General features: G+C 42.0%; 1 protein-coding gene across 1 annotated transcript in view; it reads left to right on the top strand.

The window, feature by feature from the left end:
* LOC308073383 (contactin-associated protein-like 5) overlaps window positions 1-23,099 on the top strand; it is a gene marked incomplete at both ends in the record, with an annotated part of 192,163 nt that overhangs the window by 110,232 nt on the left and 58,832 nt on the right. The window contains 4 exons of the mRNA XM_080412254.1: window positions 8,401-8,640; window positions 11,818-12,002; window positions 14,078-14,221; window positions 18,068-18,359. Coding sequence (XP_080268380.1) covers window positions 8,401-8,640; window positions 11,818-12,002; window positions 14,078-14,221; window positions 18,068-18,359 — 861 coding nt within the window. The remainder of the gene's footprint in view (window positions 1-8,400; window positions 8,641-11,817; window positions 12,003-14,077; window positions 14,222-18,067; window positions 18,360-23,099) is intronic.

Here is a 23,099-nt window from a genome sequence, read left to right as displayed (position 1 = left end):
AACATGTTTACATTATTACAGCCATATACCGCGTACATGGCCAACAGTAGCTACTTACTGTAGAGATGGTAGAAAGTGGATCAGAGACACTGTATATCTTTTAATGACCTACTTTCATACATCTTCAGTCTTTAGTTTAGCTCCTCTCACAGTAACGGCGTAGCGGGCGCACAGTCGGTGCATTGTTCGAAATGTGCTAATTCGGGCTATAAAGCCAACAGTTATGCTAATTATATATAACCTCTCAATTTTTCATTGATCCTGCTTGGGTTATATGCATGCTTGTAAATCATTTAAAAGACGTATAAAACTCAACAGTTCCGCGCGCAACGATTATGACCCCATTAAGACTTTCCCGCCGTCTTTTTCTTTTTTTTTCTCTTTTACTTCTAAGTGCTCCTTTATCATTTTTTGACGTATCAAAATGGTAATGTGTGTGTGTGTGGGCCCCCCCGGGGTGAGGATGGTAGGGGGTTGGCGGGTGGCGGTGGGGGGGGGGGGGGCTTCCTCTTTTGCCTACTCTTTTTCTTTTTTTTTTGCACAGGAGGAAAAGACACTCAGGAGTTTCATTTTGTGCGGCGGGTTGAAAATAAGGGGCCAAATCATGCAGCATTTATTAGCAGAGCACACATTCATCCAACATTAATACAGGAGTAGGCATGCTGTGGAACGGCTTGGCGGTTATAAAACTGCTCGCTCAGGGATAATTATAACTGTCTTTCACAGCGCGGTAATTCACTGAGCTCATCCAGTTAGCGAGCGCTTCACAATGTGTGGCGGAGTGCGTCGTCCTGGCTGGCGTCAACTCAACCCCCCTCTCCTTTCCCCTCTCCCCATCCCGCCCACCCGCTCTTTATTTTATTTAGTAGCACCTAGGAGGGGAGCCTGCGTCCCTCTCAAGTCGCGGCAGGCTGTCATTGTCTGTCTCTATTAAGCTGCTGGCATTGTGTGTGCTCAGCAGTTGATGTTTTTTTTTTTTTTTCAAGCACAATAACCTCCGGAGCCTGCCCCAGTGATATTAACATCCCACCGCCATCGCTACCGTCCCGTTCTAGGTGCCAATCTCTACAGAGGTGGCCTCTAACATCCACTGCTTAATGAAAAGATAAAGGAATGAGGGGCGAGGAAATGCGCTGAGAAAGTGTTTGCCGTTAAAAAGGCGTGTCAGAAGGGCTGAGACTCGCTGTAGAGGGGTGCTGCGCCATAGGGAAATATATACGCCAACATCACACATCATGATCATAAAAACAATTATCCGTTAAGCTGTTAACACTATCCCATTACTGTAAAGGCTTCATTTCTACGCTTGTGAGCGTGGTGTTGTGCAGGTACAGCAGGGTTTGGTTTGTTTATTATGGTTTGTTTAAAGGAGCGCTCCACCCATGTTCTACCATATCTTCATATAATTGGTCCTTAGTAATGCTTACTATAAGATGGCACGGCACAACTTCTGTCTAATCACTCGTGCGTCTCATTGGTGGGTTGTGGACAGTTCAGGAACCTGCCTACCAATGACCTCATCGATGGGAATTCCAAGCTAATAGAAACGACAGCCTTTCCTGGGAAGTTAGCGCGCTGAAATATAAGCCGTTTGTTCTAACCTCGATACAGGAAAAAAATAAAACTATATTCAAACTGTGTGTGTGTGTGTGTGTGTGTGTGTGTGTGTGTGTGTGTGTGTGTGTGTGTGTGTGTGTGTGTGGTCCTTTAGAAAACTAAACAAAAACAAAAATTACGCTATGCCCGGCATACTTCTTCATACGATAAATAGCAAAAAACTAGCCGTTCTACAAGCTTGTATTGTGAGCTTGTGGATCTGGTAGTTTCGCTATTGTTGGACGAATAAATACAATGTTGAAATTCTGACAAAATATGGATACCGGCCATAAAATTCAATGACCAGAGGACGCGACATCAAAGGTAGAGGCATGGGGACCACCTGCAGTGGTGGAAAAAGTACTCAAATGTTTTACTTAAGTAAAAGTATCAATACTGCAATGTAGAAGTACTCTGTTACAAGTAAAAGTCCGGAATTAAACATTTACTTGAGTAAAAGTACAAAAGTATTGGCATCAAAATGTACTTAATGTACTAAAAGTACTAAATGTTTGAAAATAGCTTGTATATCGGCTATTTTCAAATAGCCTAGGTATAAAATAGCGCTAAAGTGGTTAATGTATGTTTTATAATGTAATAATTCATACTTGCAAAGTAACTATTAACTAAAGTTTTCAAATAACTATAGTGGAGTAAAAGTACTATATCTGCCTCTGAGACTGTGGAGTAGAAGTAAAAGTACTGAAAATTGGAAATACTCCAGTAAAGTAAATGTACCTCAAAATTGTACTTAAGTACAGTACTTAGTTACTTTACACCACTGCCTGGAACCTTGTAGATCTGCTATGTTTGAATAGCCAACATATAAATGGATAAAGTGGTTAAAATGATTGTGACGCTATGTTAACTCATTTTGCAAGGGGACCCCCTGGAGCCTTCGCAAGGACCCCTGGGGGTCCCCGGACCCCACTTTGCAAACCACTGCTATAAGCTATGTGCAAGGCAAGTGCATTGGTACAGCTCATTTCAACTCGAGGCAACTCAAAGAGCTTTTACACACAACATTAAAGGAGCATTTCACCCCTGGAAGAACTTGCAGTCACTCAATGTTAATAATATATATATTAATTATCTATTATAATATAGTAGATAACAGTAGCAAAATTTCAAATTTGCACCCTATGGCCAGAAAAATATAGAAGTCTTGACTTTGACTGGATGACTGGGGTTTGGCTGCATTACTACAATAACCACAATGCTTTGGGGCACTGCCCTTCCTTGAGGGGAGGAGGCTGCGTGGGGGCGTGGTCTACATTGTAACTTTCCCCTCCCAGTTCTCACTACAACAACATCAACAAACACATACAGCACATTGGCCAGCGTTGCCATGTCTGCTTATTATAAGCGGCTGGTTTCTAAAATGTAGTTGATATTTGGGCTCGTTTCCAAATGTTTTGATTGTTGTTTAAACCAGTGGTTCTCAAACATGTTCATGTACTTTTCCACGGACCCTCATCTGTGCACTGCGCGCCAACATATTTGCCAGGGAGACCCTACCAAAAATGTGTTGTTAAAATGTTTAAAAAATATTCCACATTTTGCACTTTTTTCCCCTCAAGATTTTTTGGAAAATAGCAGATCTATACAAGCTCACACTGCGTCACATCGTTACGTGTTGTGAGCTTGTAGATCGGCAATTTTCAAATAACCCATGTCTAGGTTTCAAGTGCTCTTGGCACAGGTATTTTCTTTTGGGCTTGTTTTCATATACCTGGTTGCTTATTTCTCTCACAAGATCTGGCAACACTGAATGCTTTAGAATGATGAATGTTACGTTCCAACTTTTCCGACTTTTTTGTCTACCTTTGGATCACAAAACAGACATCGAAGCCATGTTCTTTCTTGGACCACGTGAAATCTGCCTCTGTTGAACCAGTACAGTTGGACCAGTAGGCCTACCCATTGCAAGTTTGCTATATACCAGGATGTCAGTATCATCATCACCGTGTCTTTGTTGCGCCAGCAAGGTGAAACTATAGTCTTGGCTGCTGTTGTATTGTGTTCTGTATTGATTTGATTGTATCTTATAGTAAACTAAATATATCATTTATAAATTAGCATAGTAACACTAAACGTGTGTGTCTGTGTGCGCGCACGCGTGTGCATCAATTTTTTTTCCTACATTCCATCCCACCATGTAGACAGTCCGGTGCTGGTGACGTGACGTCCATCTTCTACTTGGGAGTCGGGACATCCATGGATATGCAGCATAGTCAACAATATAATAATAAAACAAAACGTTTCATACTCATGTCATGTGTGACTCCTTATCTCTGAGAGCATAATGTTTCACTGTCATTTCCAGGGTCTATTTCTTGGACTAAACTTATAGAAAACATGGGCATTACTTTAGAATGACATGCTAATGTTCAAATACTCTTGTCATACACAGCCTAATCGTTTTTTTTCTCTTTTTTCAAATGAGACCGTTTCATGCTTTCAATTGGTGTATAATGGATAATATTAGATTTTACTATAGCCTATTGTATCTAAGACTAGTAAAGTTGAATCCAATGTGCTGGGGTCCCCAGAAAAATTATGATTACATGTAGAAGTAAATACTAACAGAATGTACAAGAGTTTTTCACTATTATATCTGTAATGCTTACAGTCATGTAATTATGTACCATTCTGCCAAATGAAAGACCATCTCCTATCATGAAACAGTTCAAAAGAACCCAATATAGAATTGGGTGTAAATACATTTTGTCATTATAAATGCTTACACAATGTAGAATATACCAATGAGTAGAGCAAGCAGTGTGTAAATGTAACCGTTTTATTTAGAAGAAAAAAAATATGGCTGTAGTGTCCCAGGTCTTCATCTGCAGTTCCTTCATTTTTGCAGGCTGATGACAACTTTCTGTCCTGTCATTGGAAAGAACACATTAGATTAGATTTAGTTACATGGATATCATCCGACGTGATACCTAATTTATTCTTAGTTGCATGCGCACCAAAAATAGCATACCTACAAGCTCACAAAGTGTCGAGTCCGCGACGCGTTGTGAGCTTGTAGATCTGCTATTTTCGGGACCTGACGTCGTCATGTACTGAGTAGCTCTGAAACATATCAGTCATGGCGGAGCTTCAACCTGGTGTTTGCACTTTCTACATGTACAGACCTTACATCTACATAAACGTTCATATTTCAAATATAAAGTGCTGACCTCATGCCACGGATGTTACAATTTGAATCAGGTGGGTCTTAAGTACCAGTATCTTCCGTATTGTTTAATAAAAAGCATTTTAATCCAATCGGTGGCCATTTTCTCCTTATGCTTTCAATTACGCGACCCTATCGGTTGGGATGTATATTGCACTCTGATACATTATACATCTAAGAGAAAATGGCCACCATTCGGATTTAAATGTTTTTTTATTGAAAAATACGGAAGATACGGGTACTTAGACCCATCCGATTCCAATTGTAACATCTGTGGCCACGGGGTAAGAACTTTATATTTGAAATATGAACGTTTATGTAGATGAAAGGGTTGTGAATGGAGAAAGTGCCAAAACGAGGTTGAAGATCCGCCATGACAGTCATGTTCCCAAAAAAAAGACATGGGGTTCCGTGGCTACAGGCAACAAGTCAACAATAACAAACGTTCCGTTCACGCCACAGCTCCACAAGCTAGTTTAGTCTACCCGAGGGATACAACATGAGATTATAGTGATAGTGGCAACTTTACAGCATGTTTACTTACTCGAGAGACAAGCGTCCACCGTCCACGGTCCGTGTACATTCTGTCAGTTCCACTAGGAAACATCCCCGACGGTTGTTGCTCCTCACTGTCCGCATAGCTGCGTGTGGGTCCGGGTACTATAGTATAACTCTGATATGTTTGCAGACGCCATGATAGTACATGTTTCCTCCGAGGTGGAAAGACTGGTGATGCGAGGTTAGTACATGTGAGGTAGCTAATGGGAGTGGTCGAGTGGGGAAAGAAGGTTGAACAATGTTACGGTGACACCTTCGGGGCCGGTCCTTTGAGCTATGGGGGTTGGTTTGGATTTGAACTACACCTGTAGTCACCTGCAGTCATGTAGTGCGGACATAAGGTGAGAAGCTGCGGAAAACGTAATTTGACGCTATGGGCAGCAAAATCGGCGAAGTGTCCCTTTAAGCATTAAGACATCAAGACAGCCACATAAACAGATTTAAATATAATGGCTACAGTTAAAAAACAGTAAATATAAAACAGAAAAATAAGACGGTAAAAATTACAGTGCAGAAGAATGATGAAAACAAAGGTCAATAGCATCATCAGGTCCTCTGCTGTAAGTAGGCGGCTGTGAATACAGAAGTAGACATTATGTCCTCTCTATATTCTACTGTACATCCATGCATTGTACAGTATAGTGTCTATATTCTACTGTATATCCATGCATTGTACAGTTTAATGTCTATATTCTACTGTATATCATGCATTGTACAGTATAATGTCTATATTCTGCTGTACATCCATGCATTGTACAGAATAATGTCTATATTCTGCTGTATATCATGCATTGTACAGTATAATGTCTATATTCTACTGTATATCATGCATTGTACAGTATAATGTCTATATTCTGCTGTACATCCATGCATTGTACAGTATAATGTCTATATTCTGCTGTATATCATGCATTGTACAGTTTAATGTCTATATTCTACTGTATATCATGCATTGTACAGTATTGTGTCTATATTCTGCTGTATATCCATGCATTGTACAGTATAATGCCTATATGCTGCTGTATATCCATGCATTGTACAGTATGTTTATATTCTACTGTATAGCCATGTATTGTACAGTATAATGTCTATATTCTGCTGTATATCCATGCTTTTTACAGTATAATGTCTATATTATACTGTACATCCATGCATTGTACAGTAAAACGTCTATATTCTGCTGTATATTCATGTATTGTACAGTATAATGTCTATATTCTGCTGTATATCCATGCTTTTTACAGTATAATGTCTATTATTGTGTCCAAATAAAGAAGGGATATTTTGATGCTCATTCTTTGCTATATCCTTTGATACCGTTTCATATAAACACCAACAATTCCCTCAAACATGTCAGGTTTTTCCTCTTTTCTTGCTGTCTTCATAGTGTAGCGAGCCCCCCCCCCCCCTCTCTCTCTCTCTCTCTCTCTCTCTCTCTCTCTCTCTCTCTCCCCCCCCCACGTCACCGTCCCTCAACTCTGCACCGCTCTGCATTAAAATAGCAGGTGTAAGTTGGAGATTGCATTATTTATTCAGACAGTCCAACCTACACTGCTGAAACCCTTCAGAAAATATAATGTATTCAAGCTAGAGAAAAAAAATAAAGCAGAATTTCTACATTGCCTCTCTGGTGTAGCACACTACTGTGTCTAGGTTTTTTTTTTTCTTCTATTTTTTTCGTAGTTCGTATTTTTTTTATCCACCTCTGCCAATCAGAAGTTTGAGTTAACCCATTAAGACCGGGAACGCATTTGTGTCATTTTAAGATGTCTTTGGCTATACAAAAATAGCAGATCTACAAGTCTGCTACAAACTTGTAGATCTGCAATTTTTTTAAAGATTTGTGCAAATCTTTGAATATATTTATTTTTTAAAACGAACATTTTTAACTCCTGTTACAACTCCTGGGTCCCTGGAACAAAATATTTTGAGATGGGGGTCCACGGCCAAATAAATTTAATTTGAGAACCACTGATATTGTAGCAACATACGTTTTTTCAAAAAACTGTTAAGATTTAGAAGACATTTGTAGAATCCCCCAGAAGCAAAGATTTGAGTTACAAATGTTTGCTTTAGAAATATATTCAAAGGCCATGATTTTCCCCAAAAATAGCAATATACAAGCTCATGGCGCGGCACCGAGTGCCGCGCTATGAGCTTGTATATCTGCAATTTTTCAATAGCCCAAAGAAATCTAAGCATGACGGAGATGCGTTCCCGGCTTCAATGGGTTAAAAACTCATTTTGCCTCAGAGAAATTGGAGAGGGCACTTCATCTCCAGTCAGGGGATGTGACAAAAAGAAACAGAAAAAAAAAAACATTAAATGCCAGACTCCGTGATGGTTGAGCATCCGATGCGCACATTACCAAGGAGAGTCTTCGGGGAATAAAATGCATCCATTTTCTACGGTGGTGGAAGAAGTACTCAGATTTCGAAGTAAAAGTGTCAATACAGCAATATAAAAAAAAAATCCGTTACGAGTACAAGTAAAACAATTGACTTGAATAAAAATGCAAAAGTATTGGCATCACAATATACTTACAGTATAAAGTTTAAGTACTGAAATGTTTAAAATCTTGGCAATTTTTTTGTTGTTGAAAAAAGCAGATCTGCAAGCTTGTAGATCGGCTATTTTCAAATAGACAATGTATAAAATAGAGCTCAATCAGTTATTGTGTATGTTGTGTAATAATAATAATTGTAAATCTACAAAGTAACTAGTAAAGTAAAGTTGTCAAATAATTGTAGTGGAGTAAAAAGTACCTCTGTTGCTTCTGAGATGCACTGGAGCAGTGCACTGGAGCAGTTGCTTTCGGGGCAGAAACCTCTTATCTCCATATTTTAACTTTTTTGTGTTTTTTCGTAAATTAACGCCCTACTTGATCATACTACAGCGTCACGGATCTGCTACTTTTGATGCTTTTGAATTTGAATCCTGAAAAGTAACAGCTTTGGACATATGAGGTTTCCACCCGACAGAGACGATGTAGTATTAAAAAAATCTGAAACGCTTCCAGCAAACTAAAAGTGCTTTATCTCTCTCTCTCTCTTTCCCAGAGTCGTACGTGGCAGACTTTGACGGCAGGAGCTCTCTGCTGTACCGGTTCAACCAGAAGTCCATGTCCACGGTGAAGGACGTGATCTCTCTGCGCTTCAAGAGCCGCCAGGCCGAGGGGGTCCTGCTGCACGGGGAGGGGCAGAGGGGGGATTACATCACTCTGGAGCTGCACCGCGCCAAGCTGGCTCTCTACCTCAACCTGGGTGAGAGGCTGGGGGGGGGTTTCTACCTCAACCTGGGTGAGAGGCTGGGGGGGGGTTTCTACCTCAACCTGGGTGAGAGGCTGGGGGGGGGGTCTCTACCTCAACCTGGGTGAGAGGCTGGGGGGGGGTCTCTACCTCAACCTGGGTGAGAGGCTGGGGGGGGGGTCTACCTCAACCTGGGTGAGAGGCTGGGGGGGGGTCTACCTCAACCTGGGTGAGAGGCTGGGGGGGGGTCTCTACCTCAACCTGGGTGAGAGGCTGGGGGGGGGGGGGGGGGTCTACCTCAACCTGGGTGAGAGGCTGGGGGGGGTCTCTACCTCAACCTGGGTGAGAGGCTGGGGGGGGGGGGGGTCTACCTCAACCTGGGTGAGAGGCTGGGGGGGGTCTCTACCTCAACCTGGGTGAGAGGCTGGGGGGGGTCTCTACCTCAACCTGGGTGAGAGGCTGGGGGGGGGTCTCTACCTCAACCTGGGTGAGAGGCTGGGGGGGGGGTCTACCTCAACCTGGGTGAGAGGCTGGGGGGGGGTCTACCTCAACCTGGGTGAGAGGCTGGGGGGGGGTCTCTACCTCAACCTGGGTGAGAGGCTGGGGGGGGGCTCTACCTCAACCTGGGTGAGAGGCTGGGGGGGGGGTCTACCTCAACCTGGGTGAGAGACTGGGGGGGCTTTCAGTGTGTAGTGCAGACTCAGGTCTTGAGAGCTGCAGTGTCTGTGGATATCTTTAACTCTTTGACTGCCAGAAATAAAACATAATTTGCTAAACCACTGCCAGCGATTTTTGAGTGTTTTCACTAAAAAATCATAGAATATTCATCTCCAGAGTGATCGATCCCCCAATCGCTTCAAAATACATTATCCGAGTCTTGTAGAACCGGGCGCAGGGAAAGCGTGCTGCCGCGATCATCCGTTCCATAGTTGTGGGCAGTTGAATGTAGGCTGTTTTCACCAAAAAAGCATCAGAAACAGAGAAAAGGCCATTCTTCCAAATCCAATAACAAGTGAACGGGCTGTTTTTTTGTGATCATGTGACCAGTGTTGTGCCTGAACGCGTTCAATGAACGATCGTTCATGAACTCGTTCATATTTTGGGCGAACGTGAACTGAACGTACTGTATATCCGCTAGATGAACGTTATTGTGAACGCGTTCATTCTGGCGTTTGTGAACGGCGTTCTCTCACAGTATAACTTCGTTCAAGAGTGTCCCAAATGTCCATGGTTACATCTACAGCTACAAATGAATGGTGGTCTGTAGCTTTGTAGCTGAAAGTATGAAGGCAGCATTAGTTAAGTATCAATCTGGAAACACATTCGGTATTTTTTTCTTTTCAGTTTTTTGGCTCTGGGGGCACCACCTCCTTTTTTGTGTAGAAATAGGAACTTGGTTTGGCTCCTCCCCTTCCATAGTCCACTTCCTCCCGGGTGCTTCTGTGTTTATTCCTACTAAAAACAACTACAGTACATGTTTAGGGCAGTGGCGCTGACCAGTGGAAAAAGTACTTAAATGTTTTACAAAGTAAAAGTATCAATTGCGGTACAGAGGACACGGTTGTCACACTGGTCCACTTCATTACAAAACACCTAGATAAGTCTAATAAGAATCATGCAAGGGTGCTGTTCTTAGACTTCTCTTCAGCCTTCAATACAGTCTGATATTCTGGTGTCAAAGATGGTACAGTTGGAACTGAATCCATACTTAATTCACTGGTATGCTTCCTTCCTTACTAACAGAGTACAGAGGGTGAAAGTGAACAAAACCCTCTCCTCAGCATTAACTACTAATGTTGGTGCTCCCCAGTAGCCTCGCGTGGCCAGACAATATCACACGACACACTGCGTGGATATTAGTCTGGTCCCTATCAACGATAGATTTTTTTCCAAGGGGCGGTTACAAAAAGATCCAAACGGACTCTATTGGTTAGACCTAAACCAATCAGAGCAGTGCTTCCTTGTTCACAAACTAATCAGAGCAGTGCTTCCTTGTACGTCATTGCTCCAAATAAGGTGATAAGCCCGCCCACATTTGGATACTGGGCCCTGGTTGGCTCCACACCACTGCGGAGGGAGAGAAATGGAATCTCTATGGAGGGGGGCCAGACCTAATCTGCCGAGAGCTAAAGTGCGATGCGATTTTGCAAAGGCAGATTCGGCTGGAAACAGGCTAGCTCCCCAGGGTTGTGTAAGCTCAGCTGTACTTTTCACCCTTTATACTGACAGCTGTCGTACTGAGGAATGTCTGTCTGAATGTCGCACTGACAAACCAGACCAATACATTCTAAAGTACTCTGATGATACAGTCTTGATTTCTCTTTTGGATAGTTCCAGTGATCCTGGACTGCACCAACACTGAGTAAATAAGGTGGTGGAGTGGAGTGATAACAACGCTCTTATCATTAACACAAAAAAGACAGAAGAGATTGTTTTTGGTGCTCCACTAGAGATACACAGATCCCCCATTACTATTCATAGTGAACAGATCAACCAGGTATGTTCGTATACATACCTAGGAGTAGTAATAGACCACCTTTTGTCATGGAAAGACCAGATTGAATCAGTGGGTAAGAAAACAAAACAAAGAGTCTATTTCCTTCGCCGTCTGAGATCTTTTGGTGCTAGTAGACAGATTCTTCTTTTGTTTTTCACTTCTGTTATTATGAGTGTTCTGCAGTACTGTAGTACCACCTGGTATGGATGTCTGTCTGTAGCTTTAAAATCACAACTGCTGCAGCAAGTGAACATTTGTTCAAAGATTGTTGGACAACCACTTCAGAGGCTCTATACATCTACGACTAATAACAGTATGATAAGGTTGGCAAGGAATATCACTTCAAACACTAGCCATGCTTTGTATGGAGAATATAGGTTGCTGCCTTCAGGAAGGAGATACGGTGGTCCTACATACAATAAGGTCAAACTGAAGAGGTCCTTTGTCCATCAAACGACATTGAGGCTTAATCAGGAGTTATAGGCCAGGGGTAGGCTGAGTGGCGGACATTGCTCTTGTCTTTGCTTGTCTTTATGTATGTATTTTTGTTGTTTTCTTGTGTCATGTCAAATGTGTGTACTGTTATATGTTGCATACATGGCTGTTGGGTCGCAAGACAAATTTCAGTGCAAACTGACAATAAAGTATTATCGTATCGTATCGTATGAGGTTGGTCAGAGTGGTTACTGTGTTGTTGTTGTTGTTGTTGTTGTTGTTGTGTTGTGTTGCAGATGACACCAGGCTGAGGTTCAGCAGTGGCCGTGTGGCCGTCACACTGGGCAGTCTTCTAGATGACCAGCACTGGCACTCTGTCCTGGTGGAGCGCTTCAACAAGCAGGTCAACCTCACGGTGGACTCTCACACGCAGCACTTCCGCACCAAGGGAGAGGGAGACTCCCTGGATGTGGACTACGAGGTGGGTTCCATCACACACAACGACAAAAAGAACAAGACATGGAATAAAGAAGAGTCTTACCGACGGGGCTGGATATCGCCTCTGTCGGGTGGAAACCTCATATGTCCAAAACCAGGGGTGGAAAAAGTGCTTAAATGTTTTACTTAAGTAAAAGTATCAATACTGCAATGTAGAAGTTTACAAGTAAAAGTCCGGAATTCAAAATTTACTTGAGTTAAAGTACAAAAGTTAACTGGTTCATCTATGTCATTTTAAGTAGTACAAAAGTGTTGGATTTACAAGCTCCCAACGCATCGCAATGTGGCACGTTGTGAGCTTGTAGATCTGCTATTGTCAAATAGCCTAGGTATAAAAAAGGACTAAAGTGGTTAATGTTTTATAATGTAATCATTTATATCTGCAAAGTAACCAGTAACTAAAGTTTTCAAATAATTGTAGTGGAGTAAAAGTAAAAGTCGCTTGTAGATCTGCTACTTTTGATGCGTTTGTGTGACGCTGTAGTATGATCAAGTAGGGCGTTAAATAACGAAAAAAAAAACGCAAGAGGTTTCCACCCGACAGCAACGATATGCAGGATATGGATATATAGGGGATGGGGGGGTTCATGCCTACTGATTTTGATATCTCTCTCCCCTCTCGTCATTAATTTTTAATCATAAATATTTTATCCCTGCTGCTTCTTAGGCTGAATTAAATAGATACATCTCCTTTTAATACGATCAAGTCATAATCATTGCTTCAAGATTCAACGGGGTGCTTGCTGAAGTAAAATAACAAGCCAAAAGAACTTCAAATATGAATGTATTCCTCGCAGCAGTCTAACCGAGGGGAGCATAAATCATGTTTAAACAAAATTTGACCCGTCTGACACAACCGTATTTAGCCGTATATGGATGTAGTGTTGTTCAGTAATTGGGGAGGGGAGAAAAAAAAGGTTTTTGAAATGGAGGTTCAGTTGAAAATGTTACTTATTCCCTGGCATGCATTTCTTTATTCTCTGTGTTTCTTGGGGACAGGAAGGGGGGGTGGAGGGGTGACCTGGATTTTAAACATCAACAAAAGAAAGAGTTGATCATGAGAAAATACTACTGGGGAAAAAAAATATGTGTTTCATTAAAATGCATGTTGGGCCCGTTGTTCCCGCCGGCGCTTAGCGGCGAGTGCAATGAGCATTCGGTATCGTCCCCCCCGACGCAGCCGTTAAATTCATAGCTTGAGCACGGGTTGTCTAGATCAGTAGTTCTCTAACTTTGTCGTGCCAAGGACCCCCGAATTGATATTTGGCCGCAGACCCCCATCTGAAAATGTTTTGTGCCAGGGACCCCCAGAAGAGAAGATTTGTGTTAAAAAATAAATATATATATATATATATATATATATATATATATATATATATATATATATTACACACATTTCTTTTTTTTTACATATTTTTTTATCCCACAATTTTGTAACCCTTTTCCACCCGGTGCCAATTATCTAAGTGATCTTGGGCGCTACACTCCCCCCGCCAGCCTAGGGAGCCCAGAGCCGAGCTCATGTCTCCTTCAGTGCACGAGAGCCAATTGACCACCTTGTCACCTGACAAGGGGGAGTTTCCCCGGTAGGACGTAGAACGTGGAAGGAACACGTTATTCCAACCAGTTCCCCTCCCCTCCATCAGGCGCCCCGGCTGTCATGGGGGAGGCAATGTAGCAACCAGAATTACTACATGTTTTTGTGAGGGTATTAACTACCCTGAGAGACACAGGGAGAGCATGCAAACTCCACACAGAAAGGCCCTTTTGCCAACCACACCTAGGGTATGGGCACTGATGACGCAGAGGAGCCAGCGTCCCCGGCGGCAATCAAACCCAGGACCTTCTAGCTCTGAGGTGACAGCGCTACCGACTGCGCCACCGTGCCCCTCATTACACAAATTTCTAATGTTTCAATTTTTCTTTTTTTAAATAGCAGATGTACAAGCTCGCAGCGAGGCACAAAGTGACGAACCGCTGGTCCACGCCCGCATTTCTGTATTATAATTATGAAGTCATTCATACAGCCTTTTGTACCCTTTGTTCATTTCTTCAAAGCTGAGCTTCGGGGGCATCCCTCTGCCTGGCAAGCCTGGCACCTTCCTCAGGAAGAACTTCCACGGCTGCATCGAGAACCTCTACTACAACGGCATCAACATCATAGACCTGGCCAAGAGACGCAAGCCACAGATATACAGCGTGGTGAGGACTTGTTCTTGTCATTATAACTCGCTATATCTACCAGTGTTAATTTCGTCGCCTAAAAAAACTATGATGAAAAATGTTTGTCGACCACCTTTTTTCACTGATGAAAACGAAATAAAAACTAAGCTATGATGACTAGTGGAGAAGAGATCCAGTACAACTAAAAAGGCAAGTCATTTTATGTTTGGTTGCACTCGTTTACACAAGGTGTAAAATCAGCCATCAAGGCCTGACAAAATACGTTTTTTTCCGACAAAATCCACTGTAGATTTAGTCGACTAAAATCTTTTGATATTTAGTTGACTAAAAGTAGACTACAACTTTTCAAAATATGACAAAACCTTATTTTATTTTTTTTATGACTAAACTAAATCAAAATTTGCTGTAAAAAATTAACACTGCTATCTACTGTATGCGACGACTGCACCCTTTAGCTCCATCCCTGCTAACGATACAGTTGGCTTAGGCGGCGCATCCTGTAAAACTAGTGAAAAAAGTCTTAACAAGAGCTCATGACTAAATAATAACTACATCGGCTCCACCAGAACACAGGTTATTTTCTTTGTTTTTTTCCCCATTTCCTGAAAAGTAACTGTTTTGGACATTTACAAGGTTGCCTTCCGGCCGACAGTGCCATTATGCAAGAGAGGCTTTGTGCGAGCAAGCAATGGCGAGGGGGGGGGGGGGGGTGCGGGGCGTGTTAATGACACCTAACTTTTCTAAATCAAATCATCCACGAGAGTTGTTGCATAACAGCGTTGAAGGACCTCAAACAGAGAAAAGGGGGAGAGAGGTCCTTGGCTGAGAAGCACTTAAAGGGGGCTGAGAAAGTGCGGATTGTCTTTGTTCTTACTTTGGAAGGAGGTCAGCCCTTGGTTGAATGGGGGTGCGATGTACCCACTGATCCATTCAGTGCAGGTTATTATTACCTCCTGCCGCTATAGCCCGGAGGTAAATTTCATTATTGAAGGTAGAGAGGGGGCCCCCCTTCCGACCCGTTTGTCAAGGTCTTGTGCTGCTTTAAATGACACCATCCTCGCGAATACCCAACCCCGGGGAAAGGGCTTCCGGCTCGCTGGGCTCACGCCAAGCTAAAGAACACCAGCGGAGCCGAGCGCTTCACAAAACCGTTTCACACACACACACACCGCCTCCGTCCCGACAACGCTCTCTCTCTCTCTCCAACACACAAAGCTAGCATTAGCATGAATAAGTTACGCGAGTATAACGCGATAGGAGTGGATCGTAGCCAGCCACGTAGAATTCATCCCGAGTCACTGTTTCTCACAACATCTTGTCCAAGGGTCACGGGAGAGTGTATGAATGGATCCAAATGGACCCTTACTGATCTGTAACTCTTATAGTGTATACGAATGGAACCAAATTGACCCTTACAGGGTCTGTAACTCTAATAGTGGAACCAAAAGGATCCGTACATGTCTTTAACTCTCAGAGTTAAATTAACACGGAGGATTTTACAGTGACAGATTGGGGTCCCAAAGATGGTTTCGCGGCCTAATGCACCTTGTCTGTCGGGTGGAAACCTCATTATACATCCAAAACTGTTACTTCTCAGGATTCAAATTCAAAAATAGCAGATTGACAAGCTCAAAATATGTTGCTTCGCAACATTGTTTCGAGCTTGCAGATCTGCTACTTTTGGATACTTTTGTGTGACGCTGTAGTATGAAGGACCCCTAAATTGGTATGCATTTGGCCGCGGACCCCTATCGGAAAATGTTGTGCCAGGGACCCCCAGTCCAGAAGCAAAGATTTGAGTTAAAAATGCTATGTTAACTGATTTAGCTGGGGACCCCCTGGTACCCAGCCCTCAAAGGACCACTGGTGGTCCCCGGACCACTGGTTGAGAACCACTGACGTAGGCCGTTACATTACGAGTAAAAAAAAATACACAAAAAGTAAAAATATGGAGATAAGAGGTTTCTGCCCGACAGCAACGATATCAAACTGGGGTTTTCAGTATTTCACTGAAACTTGAAATCATGTATCAGTGCTCTAAGTCACATTGAGCTTTTTTACCCGAGGAGATTCCCCCATGGAGGGTTTTCTCCAAGGCCGCGATGCGTCTGGCTGTCTTTGCCACTCTTTTGTCTGGGTTTTTAGATCGATGGCATGATGTTCAATCCTCCGCACTGCGCTGACCTTTCCCTGTGTACAGGAACCCGTGTCCTCTGTACTCACTCTTCCTGTCCCTAGGAAGTCCACAGTGCCATGTGCCACTGACATTTAACCCACGATCCCCCTGTGGAGTGACAACCTTGCAACCCGCACACACATATACCCAGTGGTGGAAAGTAACTAAGTACATACTTAAGTACAGTACTTAAGTACAATTTTGAGGTATTTGTACTTTACTTGAGTATCTCCAATATCCAATACTTTTACTTCTACTCCACTACATCTCAGAGACAAATATTGTACTTTTACTCCACTACAATTATTTGGGACCTTTAGTTACTAGTTACTTTGTAGATTTGGATTATTATTACAAAACATACATTACCCACTTCAGCCCTATATACATTTAAGCCATTTGAAAATAGACGATCTACAAGCTCACAGTGCGTCGCGATGCGACGCATTGTGAGCTTGTAGATCCCCCCCCCCCCCCGACTGTGGAATGCCCTCTCTGCCCACCTGAGAGCACCACAGATTGTTTTAAGAGAGGACTAAAGACCTACCTTTTTAACAGAGCTTCTTCTTTTTTTGCTACACTGGTTTTACCTCTAGGCTTTATGCCCTCATGTTTTAAATGTTTTGTTTCTGTTTCTTAGATCTTGTATAGTGGTGTGATGGTTTTTCTGCCACTGCTTATTGTAGTACTTTGAGATTTACACAAATGCAAAGTGCATTATAAATAAAATACATTTGTATTATTATTATTACTTAATTGTAATTTCCTAGGTATTTTGTTTTTCTTTACTGGAGTATTTCCAATATTCAGTACTTTTACTTCTACTCCACCGCATCTCAGAGGCAAATATTGTACTTTTTATTCCACTATAATTATTTGACAGCTTTGTCGATTTAAATTAGTATTACAAAACATACATTAACCTCTTAAGCCTCATGTAAGTATAAATCAACCCTAACAACAACCCTAACCTCTAAACCTAATCTCTAAATGACAAATCCTAACCCCAACCCAAATCTTTTCCTAAGGGCCTAACCTCCCCAAATATATAATATACTCCCCGAATTCTACTATATACTTGTATAGGACATTTGGCCCGTACAAGAATAGTAATACAAGTACACACACACACACACACACACACACACACACACACACACACACACACACACACACACACACACACACACACACACACACACACACACACACACACACACACACACACACACATGTGCACGTGCACACGCACACATTTACTGTACTAGATACTCACACAGACACAAGCTTCCCTCGACTGGGCTTTTTGATACTAAATGCTCTCTCTCTCTCTCTCTCTCTCACTCTCTCTGTCTCTCTGTCTCTCTCTCTCTGCCTCTCTCTCTGCCTTTCCCTTACTCCCCCTGCTCCCCCCCCCTCCCCCCCTGCTCCCCCCCCCCCCCCCTGCTCCATCTCAGTCCTGAGGAAAAAAGGAGGCCAAGTTGAAGGGATTTTCAGTCAAGGGTAGCCATTTCAGATGTGACATCACATTCTTAATTAACCTCGTTGTAAATATTGTTGATCTTGATTGGGGCAAGGTGACCGTGTTCCCTCTCTCTCTCATTCTCTCTCTCTCTCTCTCTCTCTCTCTCTCTCTCTCTCTCTCTCTCTCTCTCTCTCTCTCTCTCTCTCTCTCTCTGTGTCTCCAGGGCAACGTGACCTTCTCGTGCTCGGACCCCCAGCTGGTGGCCTCCACCTTCCTGAGCTCCAGCAGCAGCTTCCTGTCGCTCCCGGCGACCACCACGACGACGGCCACGGCGACGGCAGCCGGCACGGCGGGCTTCTCCGTGCGTTTCCAGTTCCGTACGTGGAACCCAGACGGCCTGCTGCTCTCCGCCCGGCTGGCCCCGGAGCCCCAGAGACTGGAGCTGCAGATCAGCAGCAGCCGGATACGCCTGACCCTGCACACCTCCACCCAGCACAAGTCTGAGGTCTCCACCGGTGAGGGGCCAGGCCACACACACACACACACAGGGTACCGTGTTTAGTGGGGAATAAATGGCTGTACAAATGCAACGGCTAAGAATAGATGAGACCCTTTTTTTTTTTTTTAACCCATTCTATCCGGAAACGCATCTGTGTCATGTTATGATTTCTTTGGTTGTTCAAAAAAATTGCAGATTTACAAGCTCATAGAGCTTCTGCAAATGTTTTTTTTTTCGTGGAAAATGTGTGCAATTCTTTGAATGTATATATTTTTTCCTTTGTAACTCAAATCTTTGCTTCTTTTTTTTTTTTTTTTACTTATGTTGCTCTTAAATCAGTGGTTCTCAAGTCACGTCAAGGACCCCCAAAATTATATGTATTTGTCCACGGACCCCCCCCCCCCCCCCCCGCCTCCCCCATCTCAAAGATCTTGTTCCAGGGACCCCCAGAAGCAAAGATTAGAGTTAAAATGTAGATATATATATTCAAAGATTTGCACACATTTTCACATTTTATTTTACCCAAAAAATTGCAGATCTACAAGCTCGCCATGCCCCGCGTTGTTGTGGGCTATTTTATCTTCTTTTTTTCTTTGGGTTGAGATAGTGAAAATGGTTAAGTCTGTGGGTTTTTATAAATATTGAACCAATACAATATAAATCACAACTACATTGGATCCATTGGAACCCAGGTTATTTTTTTCCATTTCCTGAAAAGTAACGTTTTTTGGACGTTTTCAACCAGACAGCGAGGGTTTATCTCTGACTGTGATAACAGCTCTGTTAGCGTGCGTTCCTGTATCCCAGTATAACGGAGCTGACAGCTCATAATAAACAAGCACTAGAATACAAATAAAGAAATAATGAAAACGGGGATGCCTTGGCAGCTTAAAAAAAGGCAATTAATTTCTACATTACAGCGTTTGAATATCATGATCGAGTTTGCTCAAAGATTCAACTGCAGGAATTTATTTGATTATTCTTGTAGGTTTTGGACTGGGGTGTTTGGAGAAGGAAAATAACAAGCTAAAATAAAACTAAGATAGGCCTATAAATGTATTCCTTTAAGCAGTCTACTTAGGGGAGCATAAATCATGTTTAAACATCATTTGACCTGGCTGACACAGTGGTTTGGGTTGGATTAGGCTTATGGATGTACTGTGTTGCTCACATATAATTGGCACCAAAAATGTCGAAAATGGAACTTCTTTCCTGGCATGCATTTTTTGTCCGGGGTTTGTTTCTCAGGGACAGTGCATATTAATCCATTAAGACCATGCAGGGAAAGGCATCTGTGTCATTTTGAGATTTCTTTGGCTATTATATTATATTATATTATATATTATATTATTTTTTTGGATGTACAAGCTCATAGCGCGGCCGCGCTATGATCTGCATTGTTTTTGAAAAATCGTGAAAATGTTTTATATTTTTTCTCAAATCTCAAATCTTTGCTTCTGGGGGGTCCCTGGAACAAAAATATTTTCAGATGGGGGGTCCGCGGCCAAATACATATAATTTTGGGGGTCCTTGACATGAAAAAGTTTGAGCACCGCTGATATATAGCAACATACGTTTTTTTTTTTTTTTTTACTAATAGGATTTAGAAGACATTTGTAGAATCCCCAGAAGCAAAGATTTGAGTTACAAATGTTCACTTTAAAAATATATATAATAGCAGATCTGCAAGCTCATAGCGTGGCACAGAGTGCCGCGCTATGAGCTTGTATATCTGCTATTTTTTTAATAGCTAAAGCCATAGCCTGAAAATGACACAGATGTGTTCCCGGTCTTAATGGGTTAATAAACATTATTGTAAAATATGCCGGAATTAACCCAGAGGCTAGTCTTCATCCCTAGTCCCCGGCCAGGTGTACAGCTGGCCGGGGACTATGGATGAAGAATGGCCTGGGTTATTCACTGATAGTTACAGATCACTGGTGCCCAGTGGTGGAAAATGGACTCCAATTTGTGCACTTACAGTAAGTAAAAGTCACAATAATACCACAATCTAGAAATATGCTGTTACAAGTAAAAGTACTATGATGTACAAAGTATCGGTACCAAAATATTATTGCATTATTGAAAAAGTGAATGCAAATGTATTACATTATTCATGACCATTTTCCAAACGCGTTGTGAGCTTTTAGATCTGCTATTTTCAAACATTTTAGTACTTTTACTTTTGGTACTTTAATTATATTTTGATACCAATACTTTTGTACTTTTACTCAAGTAAATTTAGATTTCCGGACTTTTACTTGTAAAAGAGTACTTCTACACTGCAGTATTTATACTTTCACTTAAGTAAAACATTTGAGTATTTTTTCCACCACTGTATACCACTAGTGGTGCCCATTATCATCACCAGCACTTTGTGGCAAAGAGTAATGCTCACTGTACATGTCGACTCTGCCCACATTTCCCCATGAATAAATGGCGTCTAATCTCCCATTTAAGCGTTTGACAAACATTTTCTTTTTCTCCTGTTATTAACCCATTCAATCCGGGAACGCATCTATGTCATTTTGGATTTTTTTGCTATAACCATTATTTTTATACTTTGGCTATTCAAAAATAGCAGATCTACAAGCTCATAGCGCGGCACAGAGTGCCGCGCTATGAGCTTGTAGATCTGCTATTTTTGAAAAATCGTGAACATTAAATGTGCAAGTCTTTGAATAATTTTTAACTCAAATCTTTGCTTCTGGGGGGTCCCTGGAACAACATATTTTGATGGGGATCGGCGGCCAAAAACACATAATTTTGGGGGGTCCTTGACAAGAAAACGTTTGAGCACCACTGATATAGCAACAACAGTTATTCAGAAAATGTAAGACTTTTGACAGTTACAAATGTTTGCTTTAAAAATATAAACATTCAGATTTACCAAAAAAAAAATCTACAAGCTCATAACACGGCACTCAGTGCAGCGCAATGAGCTCGTATATCTGCTATTTTTTGAATAGCCAAATAAATCTAAAATGACAGAGATGTGTTCCCGGATTGAATGGGTTAATGGTACAACATGCTTATGTGTGTCCGCATTAGCAGCCGAGCAGTGTCACTCAACTGGGAATTTTAGCTACAGTTCCCCCCTAAAAAAAAAAGAAAAAGATACTACATTTCTTTTTTGGCTTTGTCCATTTTGGGCCTTTCATACACGGATGAATAATACATGCAGTATGGATTTAGTCAATTTCACCCCCCCTCCTCCTCGCTTAGCGAGCCTGTTGTTCTAGAGTGGAGTCAGTGAGATCCCGTGGGGGCTGATCATATCCTGCAACAAAGTCCAGATGTGATTTTTAGAACAAACGGAGGTCACCCTCCATCTGTTGCACACCACCGGAGCTTCTCTCTCTTTCCATCTCTCTCTCTCTCTCTCTCGCTCTCTCTCTCTGGCTCTCTGTTTAGCAGCAGGTGCTGCTTTTTGTCTGTTTGTTTCCACACACAATAAAACTGTCTGAATTCCAGCATCCGGTTTAACCCATTAAGACCGGGAACGCATTTTTGTAATTTTTACGATTTTTGGGGGCTAGATCTACAAGGGGCAGATCTACAAGTTCGTAGCGCGGCACTCTGTGCCGTGCTACGAGCTTGTATATCTGCTATTTTTGAAAAATCGTGAAAATGTGTGCAAATCTTTGAATATATATATTTTTAAAGTGAACATTTTTAACTAAAATCTTTGCTTCTGGGGGGGTCCCCGGAACAAAATATTTTGAGATGGGGGTCCGCGGCCAAATACATATAATTTTGGGTGGTTCTTGACATGAAAAAGTTTGAGAACCACTGATATTATGGCAACATAAGTAAAAAATAATTAAAAAATAAAAGATTTAGAAGACATTTGTAGAATCCCAAATAAGCAAAGATTTGAGTTACAAATGTACACTTTAAAAATATATATTCAAAGATTTGCACATAATTATTTTCACAGATTTTCAAAAATAGCAGATCTAAAAGCTCATAGCGCAGCACTCGGTACCAGCGCTATAAGCTTGTATATCTGTTATTTTTGAATAGCCCAAAGAAATCGAAAAAATTACAGAGATGCGTTCCCGGTCTTAATGGTTTAATTGTGCCGAATGGGTAATTCTCTCTCCCATGCTTGGAAAGATGCTTTCGTTCACCCCTCTAGCAGATGGTGCACGCGCTGGGGGTGAGTGGGGGGGGGGGGGGGGGGGCGGGGTGTAGACAAACTGCAGACAGGCACAGCTTGGATGACCTTGACTGTTAAGACCTGCTAGACAAAAAAAAAAAAGCGAGAGAGAGAGAGAGCTAAAACAAAGAATATACCTTGGAGGTTTCCTGTCAGGGTTTGGCTCAGGAAGAACAAACAGCATTTAGAGGGCTGATGGATTAGTTGCTTTTTTGTTTGATAATGGCACCGGAAAGGATATTAAATCTCTACGGTCAACGCGGTTTGACAACTGTAAATGCAGCTAAAGCCTTATAGCTCTCTAGTCTTACAAAGTGCAATACTCATTTTTAATATAACAGTTAATGGACAGAAGGAGTGTACAGAATGCAGTGGTGGAAAGTAACTAAGTACAATTACTTAAGTACTGTAGGCTACTTAAGTACAATTTTGAGGTATTTGTACTTCACTTGAGTATTTCCAATTTCCAATACTTTTACTTCTACTCCACTACATCTCAGAGGCAAATATTGTACTTTTACTCCACTACAATTATTTGAAAACTTTAGTTACTTGTTACTTTGCAGATATACTTTATTACATTATACAACATAC

Source organism: Gymnoscopelus braueri (genome assembly GCF_963280865.1).
Source record: "Gymnoscopelus braueri genome assembly, chromosome: 18".
NCBI classification, from domain to species: Eukaryota; Metazoa; Chordata; class Actinopteri; order Myctophiformes; family Myctophidae; genus Gymnoscopelus; species Gymnoscopelus braueri.
Note: the sequence above shows the minus strand (reverse complement) of the source record. Positions and strands in the feature narration are given on the sequence as shown.